This window comes from Malus sylvestris, chromosome 4, assembly GCF_916048215.2.
Source record: "Malus sylvestris chromosome 4, drMalSylv7.2, whole genome shotgun sequence".
Lineage (NCBI taxonomy): Eukaryota > Viridiplantae > Streptophyta > Magnoliopsida > Rosales > Rosaceae > Malus > Malus sylvestris.
Window position 1 is genome coordinate 19,027,137 of NC_062263.1, and position 25,318 is coordinate 19,052,454.

The 25,318-nt window shown below is 40.3% G+C and overlaps 2 protein-coding genes across 3 annotated transcripts; both read right to left on the reverse strand.

The window, feature by feature from the left end:
- Positions 1–675: 675 nt before the first annotated feature.
- LOC126617666 (ABC transporter G family member 20-like) lies at positions 676–3,579 on the reverse strand. Its single transcript, XM_050285715.1, has 2 exons — positions 2,381–3,579; positions 676–1,921 (listed from the first exon to the last, which is right to left on the reverse strand). Exons 1-2 carry the CDS (start codon positions 3,414–3,416, stop codon positions 771–773), a joined length of 2,187 nt encoding a protein of 728 aa, XP_050141672.1. The 5' UTR covers positions 3,417–3,579; the 3' UTR covers positions 676–770.
- A 3,472-nt stretch (positions 3,580–7,051) lies between these two features.
- Positions 7,052–12,752, reverse strand: LOC126618474 (calcium-transporting ATPase 1, endoplasmic reticulum-type-like). Of its 2 annotated transcripts, XM_050286551.1 has the most exons (9): positions 12,554–12,752; positions 10,898–12,319; positions 10,622–10,694; positions 10,396–10,517; positions 9,445–9,726; positions 8,959–9,336; positions 8,465–8,574; positions 8,006–8,234; positions 7,052–7,893 (listed from the first exon to the last, which is right to left on the reverse strand). In XM_050286551.1, exons 2-9 carry the CDS (start codon positions 12,311–12,313, stop codon positions 7,312–7,314), a joined length of 3,192 nt encoding a protein of 1,063 aa, XP_050142508.1. In that variant the 5' UTR covers positions 12,314–12,319; positions 12,554–12,752; the 3' UTR covers positions 7,052–7,311. The 2 variants fall into 2 exon arrangements, with proteins under 2 accessions (XP_050142508.1, XP_050142507.1); XM_050286550.1 differs by having other exon boundaries at positions 10,898–12,752.
- Between the last annotated feature and the right edge of the window lie 12,566 nt (positions 12,753–25,318).

Here is a 25,318-nt window from a genome sequence, read left to right on the forward strand (position 1 = left end):
TGTCTCGACATGGCGAATTGGAGAATGAAATACTTGTTAGATGCTAAGGAAATTGCTGAAATATTGTCACACCAAATCTGTGGTGATGATAGTAGCTGTATATTTTAGCTGGTGCTAATCACTAACCCAAGCTTACCTCATGTTGTAGAATATGGTCTTATGATAGAATTTTGGGTTAACTACATTTTACACTCTTTCAGTTTTGTGTGATTTTTAAAATGAGACGTGAGGTTTTAATTTTTTCATTTTGCACCATACTGTTTTGAAATTGTATCAATTTATGCCTTTGATCTGATTGATTATTTGATCATTCATTAACTTGATTATATGGTGAGTCCGTGAGTGTGAGACCCTTATATATATGAGCTAATATGTAAGTCACATATGCACCACCTTGACAAAAGAAAAAAAACGCATCAATTTGACGAAGAATTAAATGTTTAAAGCAATAAAATGTGCAAATTAATAAAATTTCTAAACCTCAGGGTCTAATATAAGAAAATTAAAATCTCCTTACCCATTTTGAAAATCGTTTTAAACCTAAAAGGTGTAAAATATGATTAAACAGTAGAATTTTCGTATAACCTTGTGCCATTAGCCTCCAAAGTGTAAATCATTCGCAAGCAATGTGTTGTATGAATCACAAACTTACATGGAAAACTTGGAATTAGACACTGAAAATCAATAAGCAAATAATGATCAGAAAAGTTTGTACAACCACAGAATTACATGGCTGTGACTGAAATATTTCACATTTCCTCCTCTCTTTTTTACCTCCTCTTATTTTTACTGCCCAACAACAAGGTAAGGTAGAAGAGAATCCTAAAGAAGAACCCCAAAGCAATGGTGATCCACAAGCAACTCCATTTATTCAGGTCCGTGATCCCTTGCTGCTTCAGTATATCTGCTCCGGTGGTCACGCAGGTGGACGCCGTGATGTTCACGCCCAAAGTTGTGCTCATGCTCTTGAGAAGCTTCAACTTCATCGCCACCGGGAAGGCTCCTAGTGGTGAGTTGTCGAACATCTCGGTGCCCCTCACGAAGCACTTGATTGGATCATCAAACTCGTTTTGCAAAGCACCTTCATATGGGTACTTCACTAGGGACATGTAGTGAAACCAAAGCCAATAGGGTGGGATTTTATCTCTACTTATGAAAAATCCACTAAAGAGTAGGAAGTAGGCTAGAATTGCCACCACAACTGTGTACCCCAACATGACATGTGTCACGATGCCTGACAGGAATGTGACGAATGAGCTTCCGGCCCAGAAGGCTGCGAAAATAGTGAAAAAGAAGAAGAGGAAGCCATGGAGCCCACCAGCGAGCCCCACGGCCCAGAAGGTCGTGGCGGCAAAGGTTAAGGAGAGGAAGGCTAGGGAGGGAATGGAGATTAGAGAATGAGCTAGGACGTATGAGGACCGGCGGTAGGCATTGTATGCGGTTTCGCGCATGAAAATGTATCGTTCTTGGAGGAAGCTGGGGATGGCCTCAGCGCAAGTGTAGAATGTGGTGGACATGGTGAATGCGAAGAACCCTAAGCGCTCTTTGATGCCTTTTGGGGAACTGTCTAGGTGCCAAAACATGGTGGCTAGGATGATGCCCGTGATGAGGACCGCGCCTAGGCGAATGCCGAAGAGTTCGGGCATTCTTCGGGAGTTTGTGAGGGAGCGTTTGGAGATGACTGCCATTTCAATCCAAGAAGGGTTGGCAAATGTGGGGACTGAGGAGGAGAGGTTTGAGTCATTTGGTGCTCCGGAGACTAGTTTGCCTCTTGAGATGCTTGCACTAATTGCATCTTTGAGAGAAAGCTTTGGCTTGCAGCAGGAGTTGATCATCAAGTTGTTTTGGTTTGCTCGTTGTTTTTGTTGGTTCTTGGTGATCTGCCATGATTTGTTGAATTCCACCAAGCTCTTAGTTCCACCTGTTTTGCAACATCCAAACGTAAAATAGTCGGCATCAAATCAAATTTACTTCACAAGTAATGTCGAGTAAATGCAACCTCGAGCTTAATTAGCCAAGTTAGCTAGGCCGATGTACCCTCTTTGCAATCAAGTTCGAATCTCCTTCATGTAATTTAGATTAAATTGGCTCTAAAAAAAATGTATCAACTACAAATATCGATATCAATTAATAAGAATTAAATAAACATGTATAATTAATTTGGTGTAAAAATTTGAAAAACTAATCATATGCTAACTCTACTGTACTCACTACTAAATTTGATCACAATTTTTTATTTGTCAAATTATCCTATGTTTCTTTTCTTCAAATGTATGCCTACTTTGAATATTACTTGTACCTAGTAGATAAAATACGACTGATTGGCACATGCATAGTGAATAAATTTGGTAAAAAAATATAGTATAATTGAAAAGGTCACCTGGGGTTTCCTCGAGCTCTCGAATGAGGTCGAGAGCGAACTCAGTCCGATTCTCAGTCTCAGGAATCGGATGCCCAAACTCTCCGAAAAACACTGGAAGATTAGCCCGCGAATCACTGTACACAGTCTGTCCATGTGACAAGAAAATCAACCGGTCCAACAAGCTCAATATTCTGTAACTAGGTTGGTGAATAGACATGACCACAATGCTCCCACTCTGCGCTATCAGCTGCAAAACCTTCACCACCATATAAGCACTCGTCGAATCAAGCCCGGAGGTCGGCTCATCAAGAAACAGAACAATGGGGTCGTGAATTATGTCGATTCCAATCGAAACCCGCCTTCTTTCGCCTCCTGAGACGCCTCGATGTCCCTCGTCACCGATCACAGTCTTGGCGGCATTTCGAAGACCAAGTTGGTCGATCAGAGCTTGAACTCTGGCTTTCTTCCTGGACTTTGATAGACTCCGAGGAAGCCGAAATTCGGCTGAGAACATGAGAGTTTCTTCAACCGTAAGCATTGGGAACAAAAGATCATCTTGCATGACATAAGCTGATATGACTTTCAAGAGCCTTGAGTCTAAGGCCTCCCCGTTTAGAGTGATCGAGCCTTTTAAGCTCTCCTTGGAGATTCTATTCGCTAGAGCATCGATGAGGGTTGATTTTCCCGACCCACTTGCTCCGAGAACCGCCATGATCTCGCCTTCTCTGGCCTCGCCGGATATTCGATTGAGCAAAACTTTTGTGTTTGTGTTGTTGTTGTCCATGCCCAGTTTAATCTCTGCCGTTTTTCGTTTCCTTTTGAAACAGGAGGGTACTAAGGTCATTTTGCGCCGGACTTTTACGCTGTACGTGAGATTAGTGAATGAGAGGACAAAGGGATAGGAGGAAGGCACGGAGGTGCAACCGTACCCTAACTGAAGAACATGATCATGAGGAGAGTTGTTGGGACTCTCCGCATCTCGGACCCACTGGAGGAGCTCGGCGAGGGTAGGCTTTAGGCCCCGGGGTCTCGGGTTGAAATCTATGAGCTCCATTGTTGGGGTGGGGTGGGGGGTTTGATAATTATTAGGAGGGCTTTTTTGAGAGCAAAGATATATAGAAAGTGAGTGTGATGACGATGGTCACTGTGTTTCGTGAGTTTTAAGTGTCCAACCGTTGCTTGCGTGAATGCTTCTTTAGTTGGTCAGAAGAGAGGGAGAGGAAGTTGTGTCCAGCTTTCTATTTCTCCACACTAGTTACCAAGTCCAAAGGGGTAAAGGATACATGAGTTGGCTCACTTTTACAACTATCTCATTGCAATTTAGAGTTTTGGTAGTGAGTACTAACTACCATACCCAAGTGACTTGGGAATTTCTTTTGCTTGTAGGCTTAAAATTCTAAATTTGTATTTATATTCTTGGGTTTTCTTTTTTGAATCATCGTTCAAAACCTTTCAAACTTTAAACATCTTTTGAGAACAAAAATATTACTAGACTAAGTTACTAACGTCTAACTAGCTCGGGTTTTCTTTTTTGAATCTTTATTGGAGGAGAAGGAATTCGAACTTCAAACATTTTTCAACACTAAGAACAGAAATACAACTAAATTAACAACTGCTTAAGTACTACTCTCAGGTTTTCAAGTGTTCACTACTAAGTGCCTCATCACATATATAATATGAACAAACGGAGTGTACATATGACATTTTCTTGGTAAGATTCTCCATGCATACATGCATGCAACCGAAGAAGTGCATATAACACGTGAAAATTTTCAGTAAGTTCAGGGCAGCTACATGTTTATGTGCAAATGTTTACTAAGCAAGCACCATAAGAGTGTTTCCAATCTTCGAAGGGAGTTTTATCTATTTTAGTCAAATATTATAAAAATAATTAAAAATAATTATTATCTGAAAGAGTTTTCAGTTCTGCCAAAAGAACTCTCCCAACCAGGCTGAAAGTTTCTAGTTTACTTTAAGGTTTCACTGTATTGTTAATGTGTAATCTTATTAATTAAGAAAAACTAATGAAAAAAACTTGAAAACTTTAAGTTTAATCAGAATGACAAAAATGTGTTGTAAGTGAATAGTACAAAAAGTGACTTTTTAGAGTAAAAATGTCTTTTTAATTAAAAATAAGCAGCACCGAAAGTGTTTCATTAAAATTCTCTAATGTCACCAATTTTCCCCTCCACTTCTCAACAAACTAGGTTGGCCATCAAAATCAAGAAAACCCCCAATTTTTATCCTTTATTACTGCTAACCTCACCAAACTCATTTTATTGGATAATTAGGGTTTCTTTTTCTCATTTCAATTAAAAAGTTGACGGGCCATTGCCTAAGGTCCTAATTCGTTGCAACGATAGTTCAAAATTCCAGTGAATATAGTATTGAGTTTTTATTTATGTGTTTTGGATTGGAAATTTCTCCATCTCTTAAATTGTTGTAATATTATCGAACTCATCCTTATTTTCCAATAATTGTAAAAATTAAAATAAAATAAAAAATTACGTGACGTGAAAAGAGAAATTATCAAATGTTAATGTCAACTTAGCAGCTCACCACTACTCGCACCACAATTGTCTCCTTCTGACTTATATCTTACCATTTGTACTAATAAATGTAAGATTCATATTACAAAATATCTCAATATAATTAGAAATAAAGTCGTATAATATGTCATATTTAATTTTGTCAAACTTTCGCTTATTCAACATGAATTCTGACTATTAGCTCTATGTTTTATGGGTTGGTTGTTTTGACATGGAGGAGGGATGACCTGAGCCTCCTAATCTGTTTTCTACACGCCTCCATTTCTTCACGAAAACCCCATTCTCCACGTCCTGCTTTGATACCTTTAGCTTAATTTCCTAACTAATTAATTAGTAGTTTAACCTATTAACCTTTTCTTTGTTAATTATTATTTGGTAATAATCTCTCTCTATACGTATAGCATATGATATCGGCCATGGTTAGGTAAGGATGTTACATCTACTGTGGACTCACTGTATGGTTTGGTCTTTGTAGGCGAGAAAATATCAAATAATAATATGGATGGAAAAAGTAGTTAATATCCATTGGGCTAATGCCATTTGCGTTACCTTGTTATGTGAATGGGATTGGGGTCAACTCTTGGAGCTCAGCACATAAAACCCATGATTTAACATGACACTTTTCTTAAACATTCAATGTTCTGAGTTCGGTTTTCTCCTCTCATTATAAAACGAAACAATTTTGTTAGTGCTTCCTTATCTCGTCCGAAAAATCTGAGGGTCCATTCTATAATCGTTCGATTTTTAAATTTCACATTTGTGCTTAATATATGCGAAAAACATAGGGGAGAAATGAGGAACGAAGAGCAAATGATGCTTTAACATAGTAACGGAAAATAATCATGTCTATACACCATGGTGTGCATTCGATCCCCTCACAGCCCCCCTTTATCCTAATATACACTAACGTTATCGTTTGTAAAAAAAAAAATAATAAGGATTGAAGAAGAGTGGAAAGGATGTGAGAGAGATGTAGAACAAATATACAAAGAAAGGTAGACAAAATAAAACCTTATATAAGTTGTTTTCACTTTCAATACTCTATTTTCATTCGTTCTTCTTTTATTTATTCCCATGCCTCTCATCATCCTACAGTCTCACTCAATTTCCTCAAACAAATTCTCTATATCTCAAGCACAAAAAGTAAAAACTGATCAAACCAGCGCTAAATCTCTAAATCTTATGCATGAGTATTCGACTCTTCATAAACCCCACAATGTTACATTTCCATTTTGCACTTTCTCCTTATTTTATTTTCTTTGAATAATTGGCTTTTCATCTTGGTACGAAACAATGCCTCAAATCTTTAGAGAATAAGAACAAGAGTCGAACTTACAATAGTCATAGAATTAGGTTCCAAAAGAATACATTTATCTTTTTTTGTAACAGCATAATCTTTTATTTCTTTCTTGGTATGAATGGTGTAGATTTTATATCAAAAGAATCTAGGGTCGTTCCAAAAGCCTAACATATAGTATCCGTCATTTCCAACTAAAAATGATAAATATAGTCCTGTCGAGAATTATAACCATGCAAAAAAAAAATTTTAAACGAAGGGTGTCAAGCATACTAATATATCATCTCCAATCAAAGAGGATACACATAGCCCCCTTAATAATTTATTTGTTTTATGTTTATACGTTATATTCATTAGTTAATTTATTTAAATTATCATTGTATGTTTTCAAATTTGGTCGTTGAATTTAAATCAATTATTGTGATAAAGGAGCTGGAGCCGAATAAAGGTTTCAAATGGAGGCTACATTTAATCAGCTTGATGCACATTGACCAAATAATGGCCTAGTGAGCTCCATAAAATTACAACATAGTCCTCGGTTGCAGATGAATTTCTAGACAAATCAAACTATTTCAGGGTCGGGCAGTCTCACCGTTGAAAGCAAAACTGGTAATCCAGCTGAGTCAAAAACTCATAACCTTGCCCCACAAGAAAGCTAAACAACCAAATAGAAGAAAGCTTTGTTTTGCCGACGTTTTATTTAAGAGGTTTCGAACGGCATGGGAGATTTATGGTTGGGAAAATCTTCCATTTGGTTTCAGATTACTTAGGAAGCAAGTATCGATACGAAATCCAAGTTGGTAGGTGACCTATATCATCCTCCAAGAGGCAAAAGATAAAGACTTGCATAATTCTACTGTTGCATTCACTAATAAGAATGGGGGCAAAGTTATCCAGTTATACAAAAACCTAGAAAAAGATATTGCTGATCAGTTCTTCAACAGCCAGACCATCCCTGACTAAAACGGGAAGAGAGTCCAATTAAGACCCACGGTTTAAATTTGTTGCCTCAGAAGTAAAACCCGTTTTCCGGGTATACAAATATTAAGAGTGCGCACCTCTCGGACGAGAGTTATCAACCTACTGGAAGTCTGGAATTCACTTCACTCTGTCTTGGGCCTTGATGGTTTTGTCCTCCTGGTTATTTGAGAAGCGCTTGTCCATCTTCCAACAAGCTTGAGGACCTCGTCAATAAGAATCACTGGGAGTGAAACGGCCAAAACCAGAAGCCACTCGTTTAAGCTCAGGGGCACAATGCCAAATACTTGAGCCAAGAATGGCACATACAGGATCAAGAAGTGCAGGCCGAATGAAACAGACATGGCCACCAGAAGCCAGGGGTTGACCCATGGGGGCATGGTCAGCAGGCTTCCGTCCTCAGAAAGGGCATTGAGAGAGTTGAACATTTCGATGGCGACCAACACTGAGAGGGATAGTGTCATAGCTTTCACTTTGCCAGCATGGAAATAATCACAGGGGTTATCAAAGGAGAGGACCTCATTTCCGGCTGTGAAGGGTGAAGCGGTGAAATTTGTCCAAGATGAGCACTGTCCCCAGTTAGCAAGTTGGGAGTAAGTCACAAGGGAGTGGCCATCCCCACTGAGGTCAATACCAAGGAAGGAACCATGTGTATACCAAATGATGAATACGCCTACAGTTGCCAGTCCAACATACATCCCAATAACCTGTCCAGACAAAGATTCAGGTGAGAAACTTATCAAGAAAGTTCTCAGGTAAATTCGTGCAAACTGTATCATTAAAATGCAACAAACGGGAAGAAAGTGAAAAGTAAGGTACCATATAGCGGAATAATATCCAGGCGCTGATAAGTGAATCATCGCTTCTGCGTGGGGGCTTCTTCATTATGTCTTTGTCTGGAGGATTAAATCCTAGTGCTGTTGCAGGTGGTCCATCAGTAACAAGATTCACCCACAAGAGCTGAACAGGTATGAGGCCTTCAGGAATGCCTAATGCTGCTGTTAAGAAAATGGAGGCAACCTCACCAATGTTGGACGAGATCATGTACCTGAAACAGGGTTTAAAACTTCAAATCTTGAAAGAAAAAACATACATGTTTAAGCATCAAAAAGAGGAAAACTACTTGTGCAGGCTAACAAAATTTCTGGGATTAAATGCTAATATTAGTTTCCAGAATAAATGTTAATATTAGAATGTATGACGATATGCGGTTGCTTCAAAAGGCAATCATTCATAAGTTTTTACATCTCAATATGTATGATACTAAAAAATGCTAACCTGATAAAGGCTTTCATGTTATTGTAGATAGATCTGCCTTCACCAACAGCTGCAACAATTGTACTAAAATTATCATCAGCCAAAACCATGTCAGAAGCTTCCTTTGCAACCTGCAATGGCAAAGAAATGAAGTTTATGATACGAATGAGTAACTTAAGCTAAAAAACATAGACATTTACAAAAAGTGATTTACAACATATTCATGCTTCCGTATTCTTAAGATTAATGGGTGGGTAACACAGATCCTGTTTCACGGGACACTCCATTTAAATCTATGAATGAAATCACATAGAACTAATGAAAATATCGTCTGACCTCACTATAATTTGAAGGTTTAGTTCATGCAAAAAACTTTGTCTATAAACTAACTCTAGGTTTCATGCAAAATTACATTCCTCCAATCAAAAGGTATGAAATTTAATTAATGCCAAGATAGGTAACCCAAAAAGTAGGCATGGGAAAAACAAAACAAGAGAAACTAACTAAATAAATACCTCAGTTCCAGAAATGCCCATTGCAATCCCAATATCAGCAAGTTTCAAAGCAGGTGCATCATTCACTCCATCACCAGTCATAGCAACCACCTCACCATCCTCTTTGAGCAACCTCACAATCTCTTGCTTGTGCTTTGGTTCGGCCCTTGAAAACAGAAGGCCACCACCTTGTCTTAGATGGGCTTTCTGATCACGTAGACCCATAAACTCTTTTCCTGTAAGGCTTCTTGAACGTATGTCTTCATCAGCACCAAACACGCCTATTTCACGGCATATTGCTTCTGCTGTGTTCTGGTTATCTCCAGTGATTACCATAACACGAATTCCTGCTGCTCGGCAGTCTTCAATTGCATCAAAAACCTCCTCTCTTGGCGGATCCTTTAAAAAAATTTAAATTCAACAATCACAGTTAGTTCAATAAATGAAGGTACTGTGATGATAATATATGACTAAAAAGATGTAGACAACAGCTATGTTACAACTTACCCTCAGTCCAACAAGGCCAACAAAAACAAGTTCGCTCTCAATTGACGAATAATTGGATGGATCAAGTAAAAGTCTATGAGCTGGATGATCTTCATCACCATCATAGGATGAAAACTCACCAAGCTCATCTTTGTATGCAAAACCCAAACAGCGCAGTGCACTAGTTGACATCTCATGAAGAGCTTGCATGATATAGTTCCTTGAGCTATCATCCAGAGGTACAACAGTGCCATCAAGCAACTGAACCTTAGTGCTTCTCTCCAGCAAATTCTCTACAGCACCCTGCAATAATGCAGCACCCCATTCAGAAGTCCGCAATATTCCTTAGATATTTTTTTTTATTTAAAGATGGAGGGAGAGAAAGGGAGTATGAAGGGCAATGCAATTGCTCATGCTCGACTTATCATTTAATACCAGAGAGGAAACAAGCAGCATAATACTAGAGGGAAAAAAAATAAGGAATACAACTGAAAAACAGTGAAGTCCCTTCTGCTGTTCATGCTTGTAACTTCTAATTTAAATACGAATATTCAATTTAACGGTAGAGTATAGCACAATTGAATATGCAATTTCAGTTTATTGTAAGAAGGCGAATTCAACTACAAAAACTTTCAGTTCTGAACATATGGTTGATAAACATCTGAACAGAAACCCTAGCGCCTTGACAGATACACAGCTTGCAAAGTCTCAGAAGAGGGAGACTTTGGTGAAAAAGAAAATCAGTGTAGCATAACTTCCACCTTAACATTCTCATGAGAATAAATATATCTTCTTTTAAATCTCACTCATTCCTTATGAATCATGCGCCCTTTACACCCTACTTCACAAATACACTTCAAACTTTCCCAGTTTCATAAAATCAGAGCATGCCACAATTTGGACGTTAGATTAAATACAGTGAATGAACATAACAATTTATGAAGTTGTTGAAACTTAAACTAGAATATGAACCTTCACTAGCAATGACTTCTTTCCTGAACGGGAATTGACAATTACACCCATGGATTTTCTATCACGATCAAACTCAAGGGTTGCAATTCGGCATTCCAATTCACTCCACTTCTGGCAACAACCTGACAAAAGATATAAACATAGCATCAGAGTATGTAAACTTACCGATTCAAAGTTGTAACAAAACAGATAAAGTGGAAGCATTTATATTGAAAGTTTGACTTACCAAGCAAATCCCTTTCATTTGATGATTCCGCACACTTGGATCCTTCGGGAAGGCCCATCTTCTCAACTAAAACCTGAAGGGACAAAACAAAATATTCAATATGAAGCAGAGTTCTCGAACAAAATGAATTGTCATCACAAGCAAGGAAATAATGTACTCTGAGAATGGTACGTACTAGGAAGGCACTTTGCTATGCAATGTTAATCAGTTTATTAATGAATTGCACAATATCAAAACACCTAAAAAAGTCAATAACAAAGGGTTAAAATATATAACCTTTAGAGCTGCCTCGGTAGGCATTCCATGGGCAACATACTTCTGTTCTGCCTGGGTAATGCCTGCATCATTGCAGACAGCAGCTACCTTTGCGATCATTTGAAGATTAGCATCCATACGACCAGTCGGCCAGTCATTAATTTTACCATCAAGTGGATTGTATGTAGTTCCATCCACCCTAAACTTCCGTAGTATAGTAGGTCTAGGACCCAAAGCTACAAGTTTTGCCACTGCCATCTGGTTTGTAGTCAGGGTCCCTGTTTTATCCGAACAAATCACAGTTGTACAACCCAGAGTTTCAACACTAGGCAGCTTTCGGACCAAAGCATTCTTCTGAGCCATTTTACGGGTACCAAGCGCCAAGCACGTTGTAATGACTGCAGGCAGACCTTCAGGAATAGCAGCCACAGCCAATGCTACTGCAATCTCAAAGTAATATGTGCACTTCTCAAACGAAAACTTGAAATTTGCCGGCCTTCCATTGACATATTCCCAAGTAAGGAAGTACTTGACATTGATGAGCCACACTAATATGCAAATCACTCCAATTATCATTGTAAGCATCTCTCCAAACTCATTAAGCTTCTTCTTAAGTGGTGTATCTTCTTCGATCTGCGCAGCAACATGGATTTGCATATGCACCTTCCCAATTTCAGTCGACATTCCTGTCTGTGCAACCAAGCATATGCAATGTCCATTCACAATAGTCGTCCCAGCGAAAACCATATTTTTCTTCCCTTGAATATCTGCGTCCTCAGAGACCGGCTTGTTAGTCTTATTCACCGCCTCACTCTCTCCGGTCAATGAACCCTGCTCCACCCTCAAAGTTGAGCTAATCAGTTCCACAACACGCATATCAGCGGGCACCTTATCCCCAACCTTAAGCTCCACAATGTCACCAGGAACAAGCTCCTTCGCCGGCAAATTCGGAACCTTACTCCCATTCCGAATCACAGTCGCCTGCTCCGATTGAATCTCCTTCAGCGCCTCCAAGGCCTTCTCGGCATTGGTCTCCTGCCAAACCCCTACAATCGCGTTCACAATCAAGATCAAGAAGATCACCAGCGGCTCCACAAACGCCGTGATCTCCTTCTCGCCGCCTTCTTCCCCATCCAGCCAAGCCAGAACGAAAGAAATGACCGCCGCCGCAAGCAAGATTCGAACCAGAGTATCATTGAACTGCTCCAGAACCAAACTCCAAATCGACTGCCCCTCGTGCTTCTCCAACTCGTTCGATCCGTACTTCTCCCGCCGCTTCTCGACGTCCTCCGATCCCAACCCTAATTTTCTGTTAACCCCAAAGTGCTTCTCGCACTCCGAAATCTCCTTCGCCCACGCCGGAAACACATCGCCGTCCACCGGCCTAGGGTTTCCGTCCTCTTTCCGTTTACCGAAATCCTGCCCTCCCTTCCCCATCTAGATCTACCACAACCACAAATCAACACACAGAGAATCGATAACTTTTCTCGGTGAGATAAAAAATTCAATCCTTCCGAATTCAAAAACCCTTAATCGAATCAAGATTGGAAAAGTCGATTCAATTCCGGAAAGAAAATTCAAAAACAGCGAAAGAACAGGACAAGGAATCGAACTGTTTTAGGTATTTGACTCTCCTAGATAACGGAGTTTTCCAGAAGAGAGGGTCCAGTTTCGTACCTCGGTAAAAATTTCTGTTTGCTTCCCAGGAAAATTTTCTGTTTGTTTCTTGGGGAAAATGGAGGAAACAAGAAAGAAAATTAGATGGGAAAGACAAGAAATTGCTTCAGATCAAAATCTTCGGTTGCCGTGCGCCTCCCACTACCACTTATACGCTTTCAGCCTTCCCACCCGCACACTCTTTCTCTACCCCTCTCTCTCGCTAATTATATAACAGATCGATATCGTAATTAATTAGGATCGAGATTAAGGCTAATCACAATTTCGGGGAAGCATCGTATGCTGATTAAAATAATTTAATTGAAAACGCAACGCTCGGATGACGTCGTTCGACTAGGGAACAGCTGGCGGGTAGGTGATGTGGCCGGAGGCGATTGGTTTAATGTCGTGGATCCTGAGTTGCTATTGGCTAGGGTCCTATTCTCGCGGGGGTGGTGTCCTTTCTCTTCGCTCCTTTTCGAAAAGAATTCTTCATTGTGACCGAAACACGAATTATATACCACGTATACTTTATATAACTAGAAAAAAAAATTATTTTTTTAACAAATATATTTCAAAATTTGAATAATAACACGTAATATATCATGTGTATCGATCACATTTTTAATTATTTCTGTTTGGTAGTTAACCTACAAATTATTAGACTGCAGTCCTTGTTATATACGGAGCCGGGTCAATCTGGAACGTCCAATCAGATGTTATCTTCTGGTTTGACCGTTGATTAAAGAGATGTACTAATCTTTGCAACACAATTCATTTTTTTTGGTGATTCTTTTTGGTGATTAGAAAAGTAAATATTTTGTCTACATCTTCTCGGTTCGTTCCCTTCATGCCCTCATAATTAATTTTATTTTTTAATAAATTTTAGAATTCTTTTTTATAGATATTTTTTTTTTTAACAAACGATATTATCTACATTAAGAGAATATATCGGCTTATCCTTACAATGTGTTAGCAATAATGTGATTTAAATTCGTCTTTGGTGAGAATCAAGCCTAAAAACTCTCATTTACAAACAAAGAGGAATACTGTTATATTATAGTACTAAGTGTCTTTTCGACGAAGAATTCTTTACTTGTCTTTGGCTACATACTTGAAAAAGATTTAATATCCCGTTCACACTTTAACACATATAAAATGACTTATTAAAAATAAAAAATTGCATGCAATTTAGTACTATAGTATAATATTATTCTTCTACACTTATATGTGAAAAGTTTTATGTTCGAATTTAGAAAATAACAAGTTCGCAACTAATTTAGTACTTAGAAAAACGCCTCCTTGCAAAAAACCAAAATATTTGCCAATTCTTTCATTTACCAATATTTTCACATTACCACACAATAATAGATCTAGGAAAGCTTCACATTACCATGCTATATCTTAGATTTAAAAAATCATTTCTCAGTATTGTTGATGCACAAAATCAGTGAGGACTTTGGTACAACAGAAAGTGTTAAGTTTGTGACCTTCACTAGATTGCTCCGGTCATTAGTGTGGATAAATATGTAAATGAATATGGATAGGGACAGGGAAGCAAACACAAGATGTACGTGGTTCACCCAGATTGGCTACGTCTACGGAGTAGAGGAATTCTCATTAATTGTGAAGGGTTTACACAAGTACATAGGTTCAAGCTCTCCTTTAGTGAGTACTAGTGAATGATTTAGTACAAATGACATTAGGAAATATTGTGAGAGAATGATCTCTATTTATAGAAGAGAGTTTCTAGTTTCATTCTGACATTAACACGTGTCGTGTTGTGATTGGTTTCTGATGTCGATACGTGTCGCGCTGTGATTGTCTTCATGGTTGGAGGGAAACTCTTTTGAGTCTTTGACGATATAACGTTGACCAGTGCTCAGTAGTTTCGGGATTGGTCAAGTATGGTATAAACAGTTCCCGAGTTAGGGAAGCTCCTCGATTGGGGACTTACAAGATCCAAGCCATTGAGTAATCACGAAACTTCTAAGTACCGAAGTGTGGTATCATTTTCACTTGCCTTATCTGTCTCATATGTAGATGTTGCATCTTCTCTGAAAGTACTTTTCCTCCATCCATGGGTTGTATCTTTAACCGATGAAGATGCACAAGGTAATGTATCAATTTCACTTGAAGCTTACTTGTAGTTTCAGGGTCGGTCAAGTGCGATACAAACCCTATAGTAGGAGTCTCCCAAGTCGCCGAGTTAGGAGATTTGCTGAATAAGGTAACAGACAAGGTAAGCAATCAGACTTCCAAGTAAGCAACCTGGATCGGAGGTTCGACTTCGGTTTCCGGTTGATTGTTCTCCTTCTCCTTGTGTCGTAAACAGCAACAAGGATAAGGAGAAGCAAATGGAGAGGAGATGATATGAGATACTTTTGCTTTTGAAGAAGTAACTTTCCACAAACTTATTCTTGAACTAGACTGGAGTGTTTTCTGGTTTCCTCTAGAGTATAAGGCCGACTCAAGAATTTGAGGGTCAAAACAAGTTCATCAAATCTAGAGTACGTTCGACCCTGATGATATGAGATACTTTTGTTGTTGACAAAGTAGTGGATGTATCGGCACGTGTTCTGTTACGCTTGTCTCCACATGCTTCCTTATATTCTTCTCACTTGCCCTATCTGGTCCTCAGGCAAATGTGGTATCTTCTCTGGAAGCATAAGATGTTGAAAATAAGTACTCGAGAGCAATGTCAGGTAAGTAATCAGGCAAGGGGTTCCAGGCAGTCAGTTCCTGACTAGAAGCTTGATTCCAAGTGTTGACTGATTGCTTTCTTTCTCCTTGTCTTGCAAGTAAGAACAATGCCAAAGGAAAAGACTGGGAAAAAACATGATATGGGATACTCATGCTTTTAACCCTGATGATATGAGATACTCTTGCTCTGGTGTGGCTTGTTTGTAGAGGTATTATCGGGGGAAAAAGAAGCTGAGTATTTCGAGAAACTCTGCTAAGAGTACCTTTTCGGATGTGAAGAAAAGTTGAGCATTTTTTCTATTTGCAAGTCTGCCTGGCTATGGAGGATGACTGTCGACATATATAGGAATTATCCCAACAGCGAGTGGTAATGTTGTTTTTTTACCCTTCTCGGTCATAGCAATGTAGTGGGAGCTGCAAGATTCACGTGTTTTAACTTTGTCAGAGCACTTTGAAAAAATGGTATGTGGTATCTAGAAAGCTAATGTTAACTGTGAAGATTGCAAACAAACTTTATCCAAGGAAATCTAGCTCTCGAAGTTCGGAGAGCGGTGCCTCTTCGATTTTCGAACAAGCAATCATGTTGAGGATCTGGCTCTCGAGATTCGGAGAACGGTGCCTCTTCAATTTTTGAGAAAGCAATCATGTTGAGAGTCTGGCTCTTGAGATTCGGAGAGCGGTGCCTCTTCGATTTTTAAGCTAGTAATCCTGTTGGGAGTCTGACTCTCGAGATTCGGAGATATGTGCCTCTTCGATTTTTTAGCAAGTAATCCTGTCGGAAGTCTGACTCTCAAGATTCCGAGGGCGGTGCCTCTTCGATTTTTGAGCAAGTAATCATGTTGGGAGTCTGCCTCTCGAGATTCGAAGAGCGGTGCCTCTTCGATTTTTAAGCAAGCAATCTTGTTGGGAGTGTTTTCTCGAATGTGAGTAAAGGTTGAGCATTTTTGCCAGTCTGCCTTACCACGGAGCACGGAGGTTGACACACATATGGACTTTCTAGTTATCAAGTAGTGGTGTTGTTTCTTTACCCTTATGGGTAATAGTAGGGTAGCTGGACCTTCAAAATTTCTGTGTCTAAACTTTGTCAGAGATCTTTGGCAAAATTATCTGTGGTACCTGATGAGTTGATGTTGCGTGTGGAAAGTGGTGCCTCTTCGGAATCCGGAGAATGGTGCCTCTTCGATTTTTGAACCAACGGCCCTATTGCCCTTTCTTTTATAAGGGCACCAATTGTGTGCAAGAAGTACATTCAGAGAGTTATTACTTGTAGGAATTTTCCCCTTACTTCAGAGATTTATTGCACCTTATTTATCCTTCATCATTTCTGAGAATGTCTGGCCCATTCGACCGTCGTTTTGACTTGAACTTTGGTGAAGAGACAGCCATGCCTTCTCAAGACAACATATGCCGCATATCCTTCTTATCCCCTACTGGTCCTCTTACCGTTAGGGACTTTGTGATGAAGAATGATATGACCACTGCAGTGGTGGCCAAGAACCTTCTCGCTCCCAAAGATAACAGACTACTTTCCAAACGGTCTGATGAGTTGGCTGTTAAGGATTCTTCAGCTCTCAGTGTTCAGTGTGCAGGTTATGTGTCTAATATGACCCAACGCCTATTTGCTCGAACCCGCCAAGTTGAATCATTGGCGGCTGAAGTGATAAGTCTCAAACAGGAGATCAGAGGGCTCAAGCATAAGAATAAACAGTTACACAGGCTCACACATGACTATGCTACAAACATGAAGAGGAAGCTCGAGCAGCTGCAGGAATCTGATGGTCAAATTTTACTTGATCATCAAAGGTGTGTGGGTTTGTTCCAAAGGCATTTATTGCCTTCGTCTTCTAGGGTTGTACTGCGTAATGAAGCTTCAAATGATCAATCTTTGGTGCCTCCTCCTTCTGGGATTCTGCCTAGTACTGAGGCTCCGAATAATCACCATCCTATGCCTCCTCTTTCTAGGGCTCTGCCGACTACTGAGACATCTCATGAGCAACCTTTGTGAAGGCTCCCTCTTGTTTGTTTATTTTGATTCATGTATATGTACATATTTGTAACTTATCAGAGATATCAATAAACAAGCTTTGCTTCATTTCAACGTATTGTGTTAAATACACCAAGGCCTTCTTCACTAACTTATTTGAATTTTTTCTTTTGTTGAAACTTGTATGTTGAATCTTTGTGAGTGAAGCATGTATGTTGAGGTGTTGCTCCCTTAATTTCCAGAGTGAGGAAAACATCTCGGTTGGAGACTTGAAAAATCCAAGTCACTGAGTGGTCATGAGACTTCCGAGTATCAAGGTGCAGTAGCATATGGTAGGAGTCCCCCAAGTCTCCGGTCGAGGGAGTTGACGAAAGAGGTGTCTTGCTAGTAGCTAAGTTTCCAAAGTAACAAAACTTCACCATTTTCCTTTCTAAGTGGTAGCCCAAAACTCCTCCTTCATATATAATTGTTATGAAAGTTGTTAGGCCCAAAGAAGATGAGGCCTAGGTAATTTTTTTTTTTTAAATTTTTGAATTTTAGAATTTCTGAAAAAAAAAAATATATATATATATATATATATTAAGCTTTACAGGTGAAGCTTTGAGGTTGAAGCTTTGTTGGGTACTATGAATTGATTTTGCTTCGCACTATCTTGATCAAGATAGTGTGAAGCTTTTGAGAATTTGTAGTTGTCCTCCATTGATGAAGCTTTTGTTGGCGAAGCTTTTGTGGTGAAGCTTTGTTGGGTACCACAAATTGATTTTGCTTCACACTATCTTGATCAAGATAGTGTGAAGCTTTTGAGAATTTGTAGTTGTCCTCCATTGATGAAGCTTTTGTTGGCGAAGCTTTTGTGGTGAAGCTTTGTTGGGTACCACGAATTGATTTTGCTTCACACTATCTTGATCAAGATAGTGTGAAGCTTTTGAGAATTTGTAGTTGTCCTCCATTGAAGCTTTGTTGAATTTCCCAATTTTTTTTTTTTTTGGGAAACTAGAAATTTGAAAATGTGGGAGAGACAACATATACAAAATTTGCTTCCACAATGTTGAGCAAGAGATTGTGATGCAAGCCACACCTTGTGGTAGTCGAAGGTTTGGATGAACCATATAAATTGAATTTGCTTCGAACAGTCTTGAATTTGCTTCGAAGGTTTGAGAATTGTAGTTGCCCTCTATTGATGAAGTTTTTGTTGGCACCATAAATTGGTTTTGTTTCACACTGTCTTGATCAAGAGTGTATGAAGTTTTTGAGAATTGTGGTTGCCCTCCATTGATGAAGCTCTTGTTGTCACCATAAATTGGTTTTGCTTCACACTGTCTTGGTCAAGAGTGCGTGAAGCTTTTGAGAATTGTGGTTGAACTCATTTAATGAAGCTTTTGTTGGCACCATAAATTGGTTTTGCTTCACACTGTCTTGATCAAGAGTGTGTGAAGCTTTTGAGAATTGTGGTTGCCCTCCATTGATGAAGCTCTTGTTGGCACCATAAATTGGTTTTGCTTCACACTGTCATGATCAAGAATGTGTGAAGCTTTTGAGAATTGTGGTTGAACTCCTTTAATGAAGCTTTTGTTGGCACCATAAATTGGTTTTGCTTCACCCTGTCTTGATCAAGAGTGTGAAGCTTTTGAGAATTGTGGTTGCCCTCCATTGATGAAGCTCTTGTTGGCACCATAAATTGGTTTTGCTTGACACTGTCTTGATCAAGAGTGTGTGAAGCTTTTGAGAATTGTGGTTGAACTCCTTTGATGAAGCTCTTGTTGGCACCATAAATTGGTTTTGCTTCACACTATCTTGATCAAGAATGTGTGAAGCTTTTAAGAATTATGGTTAAACTCCTTTGATGAAGCTTTTGTTGGCATCATAAATTGGTTTTGCTTCACACTGTCTTGATCAAGAGTGTGTGAAGCTCTTAAGAATTGTGGTTGCCCTCCGTTGATGAAGCTCTTGTTGGCACCATAAATTGGTTTTGCTTCACACTGTCTTGATCAAAAGTGTGTGAAGCTTTTGAGAATTGTGGTTGAACTCCTTTGATGAAGCTCTTGTTGGCACCATAAATTGGTTTTGCTTCACACTGTCTTGATCAAGAGTGTGTGAAGCTTTTTACGAGTTGTAGTGTTTGCATTGTTACAAAGGGGAAATGTCGGAAGCAGATGCAAAAGGGCTGAATAGCTTGATCTTCATATGTCATGCACTGAAGTTGTTATTGGCTTGCAATAAAACTTTGTTGGTGACTATAACTTTTGTTGGGCATAAATACTCCCCTAGTTGAGTTGTCAAGCTTGAGGGTTTTTTATTATTTGTGAATGCTAGGAGTTCACATGTACAAGTTGTACCACTCGTCTTCTGGTAGGTGGAATGAATGGTGAGTTGCTTTCATCACTTGGTTGGTGGTACGAAGGTGAGTTCCTTCATCACCTTTCATCACATTTCATCACCTGGTTGGTGGCACGAGAATGAGTTCCTTCTTCACCTGGTTGGTGGCATGAATGGCAAGTTGCCAAATGATATTAGAGTACGGGTTGTACATTTCATCACCTGGTCGGTGGCATGAAGATGAGTTCCTTTTTCACCTGGTTGGTGGTATGAGTGGCAAGTTGCCAAATGATATTAGAGTACGGGTTGTACATTTCATCACCTGGTTGGTGGCATGAATGGCAAGTTGCCAAATGATATTAGAGTACGGGTTATACATTTCATCACCTGGTTGGTGACATGAAGATGAGTTCCTTCTTCACCTAGTTGGTGGCATGAGTGGCAAGTTGCCAAATGATATTACAGTACGGGTTGTACATTTCATCACCTAGTTTGTGGCATGAAAAAAGTATGGGTTGTACATTTCATCACCTGGATGGTGGCATGAGGATGAGTTCCTTCTTCACATTTCATCACCTGGTTGATGAGAATAAAGGCAATGTGTCTAGGCACATTGTAGCAAGTGTCGAATGACACAAAGTATGTTGAACCCTTTCAAAGCACAGTTGGCTTATGTATGATTGTTTTGGAATGAATGATTGAACGAATATACTGTGAAGCTGTTCGTTTATTTATATAGTCTTGTTGACATATACTTAGACTTTGTTTCATGTTGGAAGCATTCATGTTAAAGCTTTGAACTCGAGTGTTTCATTGCTAAGAATGTAAGAGGATTAGGATCGAGTTGTCTAAATCACCTCTTTATTGAATTCATGCCAAATAGTCTTCGTTACATAGGATGCTAAACGGCTGAAGCTTAACACTTGTACAATGTGAGTTTACTTGTAATAGTACTTCAAGTGATCAGTGCTCCATGGATGGCCAAGGGTCTTGCCATCAGAGCTTTTAAGATTATAGGAGCCAGGGCGACTGATGCCAACAACTTCAAACGGTCCATCCCAGTTTGGACTAAATGTTCCTTCACTCAGGACTCTGTCGTAGAGTAATCTTTTCTTCAATACCCAATCCCCCACTTTGAAAGAACGAGGTTTGACCCTTGAGTTATAGTAGTTGGAGATGCACTGCTTGTAGGTGACATTCCTCAAGTGAGCCTGGTTTCTGTGTTCCTTGACTAGATCTAAGTTAAGGGTAAATTGTTTGTCATTTTCGTTTGCACGTAGTTCTGGACTCGGAATGTTGCTTGCTCAAGCTCAACTGGGACAACTGCCTTTGTACCAAAGGCAAGTGAAAATGGGGTTTCTTCAGTTGATGTCTGATACGAAGCGCAGTATGACCAAAGAACTTGGGGTACAAATTCTGGCCAACAACCTTTAGCCTTGTCCAAGCTGGTTTTCAAAGTTCGCTTGATTATTTTGTTGATGGCTTCAACTTATCCATTAGACTGGGGATGAGCTGGGGAGGCAAAACATAAGTTGATGTTGAACATAGAGTAGAACATCCTGAACTTATTGTTGTCGAAATGTCGTCCGTTGTCAATGACTATCGCATTGGGAATGCCGAATCTGCAAAGGATGTTCTTCCATACGAAGTCTTCTATCAGTAATGGTTGCCAAAGGTTTTACTTCGGCCCATTTTGTGAAGTAGTCAACTGTAACGATTGCATAGCGGACCTTGCCCTTCCCTGTAGGCATTGGGCCGATCAAATCAAGTCCCTATTGGGCGAAGGGCCAAGGGCTGATCATAGGAATAAGCGACTCGGGAGAGGAGTGAGGAATAATTGCGTAGCATTGACACTTATCACATGAACAAGATATTCTAATGGCATCTTGATGGAGTGTTGGCCTGTAATATCCTTGGCGAAAAGCCTTGTGTGCTATGGATCGAGATCCAGCATGATCTCCGCAAACTCCTTCATGTATTTCCCGAAGGATAGTTTCCGCCTATGTGGGCATAAGGCATCTTAGGTATGGTAAGTTAAAACCCCGTTTGTAAAGTTGGTCATTAATGATCAAGTAATAGGTAGCCTTGTATCGAATCTACTTAGCTTGGACTTTATCATTTGGAAGGGTGCCATGAGCAAGGAATCTATAAATCAGGGTAATCTAATTATCCCCCTGTTGAAAGTTGCACAATTTCGCAGCCATAGTGCTTAGTGCTGCCAACAATTTGACCTGAATTTTTCTCCCAACTTGTCTTTCACCGCTAAGGCAAGGCGAGCCAAAGCATCTGCATGACTGTTTGTCGCTCGAGGATTTTGGGTGATCTGGTAGTGGAAGTGCTAGAGCAACAATTGTGTTTGTGCCAGATATGCTGCCATGGAACTATCCTTAGCGTCAAAGTTGTTGGTGACCTGGTTAACCACCAATTGGGAGTCACTAAAGATATCAATTCGTTTAACCCCAAAGTGTTTGGCCAAACGTAAGCCTGCTATGAGGGTTTCATATTCGGCCTCATTGTTCGACGCCTTGAATTTGAAATGAAGAGCATACTCTATCGCCACTTTGTCGGGGGTCGTAAAGACTAGTCATGCTCCATAATCCTGTTGGTTGGACGAGCCATCAACATATAGACTCCATGCTGGGGCTGTTGGTTTTATTTTCTGAGCTTCCGAGGGTAATGAAACCACTTCTTTAGGCATAGAAACAATGTCAACATGATATGTGAAGTCGGTGATGAAGTCTGCCACTGCTTGACCCTTCTCAGCTGGCTTTGGTTGGTAGGAGATGTCAAAATCACCCAATGCTATCGCCCATTTGATCATTCGCCCGGAAGTGTCAGGACTTTGAAGTATCTGTCGAAGAGGAAGATTGGTAAGCATGATGATGGAGTGTGCTTGGAAGTAAGGGTGAAGTTTTCGAGCAAACATGACCAATGCTAGAGCCAATTTCTCAATGTTTGAGTATCGTGTCTCTACATCTTGTATGGCCTTACTAATGTAGTAGACAGGTCGTTCAACATTACCATCATTTCAAATGAGAACGGAGCTTACTGCTGAAGCCGATACCGACAGATAGATAATGAGAGTGTCATCAACCTCAAGTTTGGAGAGCAGATGGGCTTTACTCATGTAGTCTTTGAAGTTTTTGAATACCTCAACACATTCATCAGTCCATGTAATGTACTTCTTACTTCCCTTAAGTGCTTTGAAAAAAGGAGCACATCTGTCTGTGGCATTAGAGATGAACCTAGTTAAGGCTGCCACCTTGCCAGTAAGGCTCTAGATGTCTTTTGAAGTTACCAGTTCCTTCATGTCGAGGATTTCTTTGATCTTCTCGGGATTAACCTCAATGCCTCGTTAGCTTATCATGAAGCCTAAGAATTTGCCAGAGCCTACGCTGAAGGCACATTTGTTGGGGTTCAACCTCATTCGATCCCTCTTCAGAATGGTGAAAGTTTTAGATAGGTTGGTGATGTGTTGGTCAGTATGTTTGCTCTTGACTAGCATATCATCAACGTAAACGTCCATACTCTTCCTAATCTGTTCGGCGAACATTGAATTGACCAGTCTCTGATAAGTTGCTCCTGCATTTTTTAGGCTGAAGGGCATGACTTTATAGCAATATAGTCCCTTGTCAGTAGTGAAGGCTGTGTGTTCTTGGTTCAGATGGTTCATGTGGATTTGATTGTATCCTGAGTAAGCATTCATGAAGCTCAGAAGTTCACACCCTGTCGTAGAGTCTATAAGTCTGTCTATGAGAGGAAGAGGAAAGCTATCATTCGGGCATCCTTTGTTTAGGTCAGTGTAATCAACACACATTCTCCACAAGACCTTTTGGAGCAGGAGACTTTCCTTGGTCGGATTCTTCTTAACAAGGACAACATTTGCTACCCATGTTGGATAATTGACTTCGCGGACGAAGCCTATGCCTTTGAGTTTTTCAACTTTTGCCTTCATTGCCTCATACCGTTCAGCGTTATAAGATCTTCGCTTCTGTTTCACTGGCTTGGTCTTAGGGTCAATACTTAAGCGTTGACAGATGATATCGGGAGAGATGCCTATCATGTCCTCGTATGACCAGGCGAAGACTTCAGTGTTCTCTTGTAAAAAAGAGACTAATGCCAACCGAATGGGTGGTGACAAGGTGGTGCCAATCTTCACCATGTGATCTGAATAATCTTTTGAAATAGAGACCTTCTCCAACTCTTCAACGGGTTGTGCTTGCTGGGTGAAAAAGTCATCTTGAAGATCGTCGGGTTGACTGTTGCCACCGTGAAGATCAAAGTTGGCTTCGTCTGGGCTGGTCTTTATGACTTGGTCATGTATAGAAAGGGTTTCCTTGGGCACATGCACGTGCTGTTTCTTGACCAAAATGTTGTAACATGATCATGCACTAAGTTGATCTCCTCTGATGTAACCATTGCCATAAGGGGTTAGAAATTTCATCAACAACATATGTGTGGATACCATGGCCTTGGGATCATTGATGCCTGTCGTCCGAAGATGACATTGTATGTCGTTGAGCAATCAACCACCAGGAAGTTAATGGTAATGGTAGCTGTGTAAGGGCCTGTACCAATGGTGAAAGGTAATTGTATGCTCCCCAAAGGTTGCACGATATCATCGGAGAAGTTTATCAGAGGGGAAATCGAGCGTTCGAGCAAGTGTTCAGCTACATTAAGTGCCCTAAAAGCTTCAGCAAACATGATATTGACCGAAGCCCCCGTGTCTACCAGGATTCGTCGTGCTTCAAAGCTGGTTATATGAACTTCCACAATCAGTGGGTCGTTGTGAGGGTAGATGATACCTCTTTCTTCTTCAGGGTAGAAACATACTGGATCCTAGTTAGGCTTTTGATACTTACCTCCACTGATGTTTTCCACGTGAAACACTTGGTGGCCAGACCTTAAAGCTCGTTCACTATTTTTCATGGCCATGTTGGAAGATTTAGATATGGGTGTGCCACCACTTATGGAATATATCACATTTACCTGGCGTTGGTTACGGTTACCCCTTGGAGGGTGAAGGAGGAATTGATCAATTTTTTCCTTCACGTGCCAAAGCTTCAATATGATCATGAAGGGTGATACACTTCTCGCCGTCATGGCCGTTATGCTCGTGGTAGCAGCAAAACGTGCCCATGTTCTTCGTGGGCTTGTAATCCGGGTGCCTCAGCTTTAGCTTCGATATCAGGTGTGCTATGCTGAGGTAAATGGTCACGCATGTGGCGTTCAAAGGTGTGCATGCCTAATACCTCGGGGTAGGGGCTGTCCTGACACGTGCTTGACCCACTGTGTTGACTACTTGGGGTCGAGGATTATCATGGCGATACCCTTGGTTATCCCGGTAATGTCCATTACTCCTTTTACTAAAATGAGACTGGTGAGAATGAAAATCTTTCCTTTTGCCCGGAGATTGATACGTCTGTTGACTTGGCAAAGTATTAAGTAAGGCAGGGGGAGGCACCGCTGCCGTTTGGAAGGTCGAGGTCTTCTCATTTGGTTGAATCTGGCTTCCACTCCCTACTTGCTGATAAGGGGTGGATGTGGGGGGTTTCCCTTGATATGTCTTTACCTCGGCGGAGGCATGGTTGTAAGCCTGTGCCATCACCTCAGAGTAAGTCTTCCAAGTGTTGGCATTAATCATGTACTTGAAGAAACAATCACGTAGGCCTGCCGTGAAGACCTTGAGGGCGGTCTTGTCATCTGCCTCAGCGCAGCAAGAATACTCATGGCTGAAACGACCGATATACTTTCGTAGTGACTCATCCGGCTTCTGGCGAATA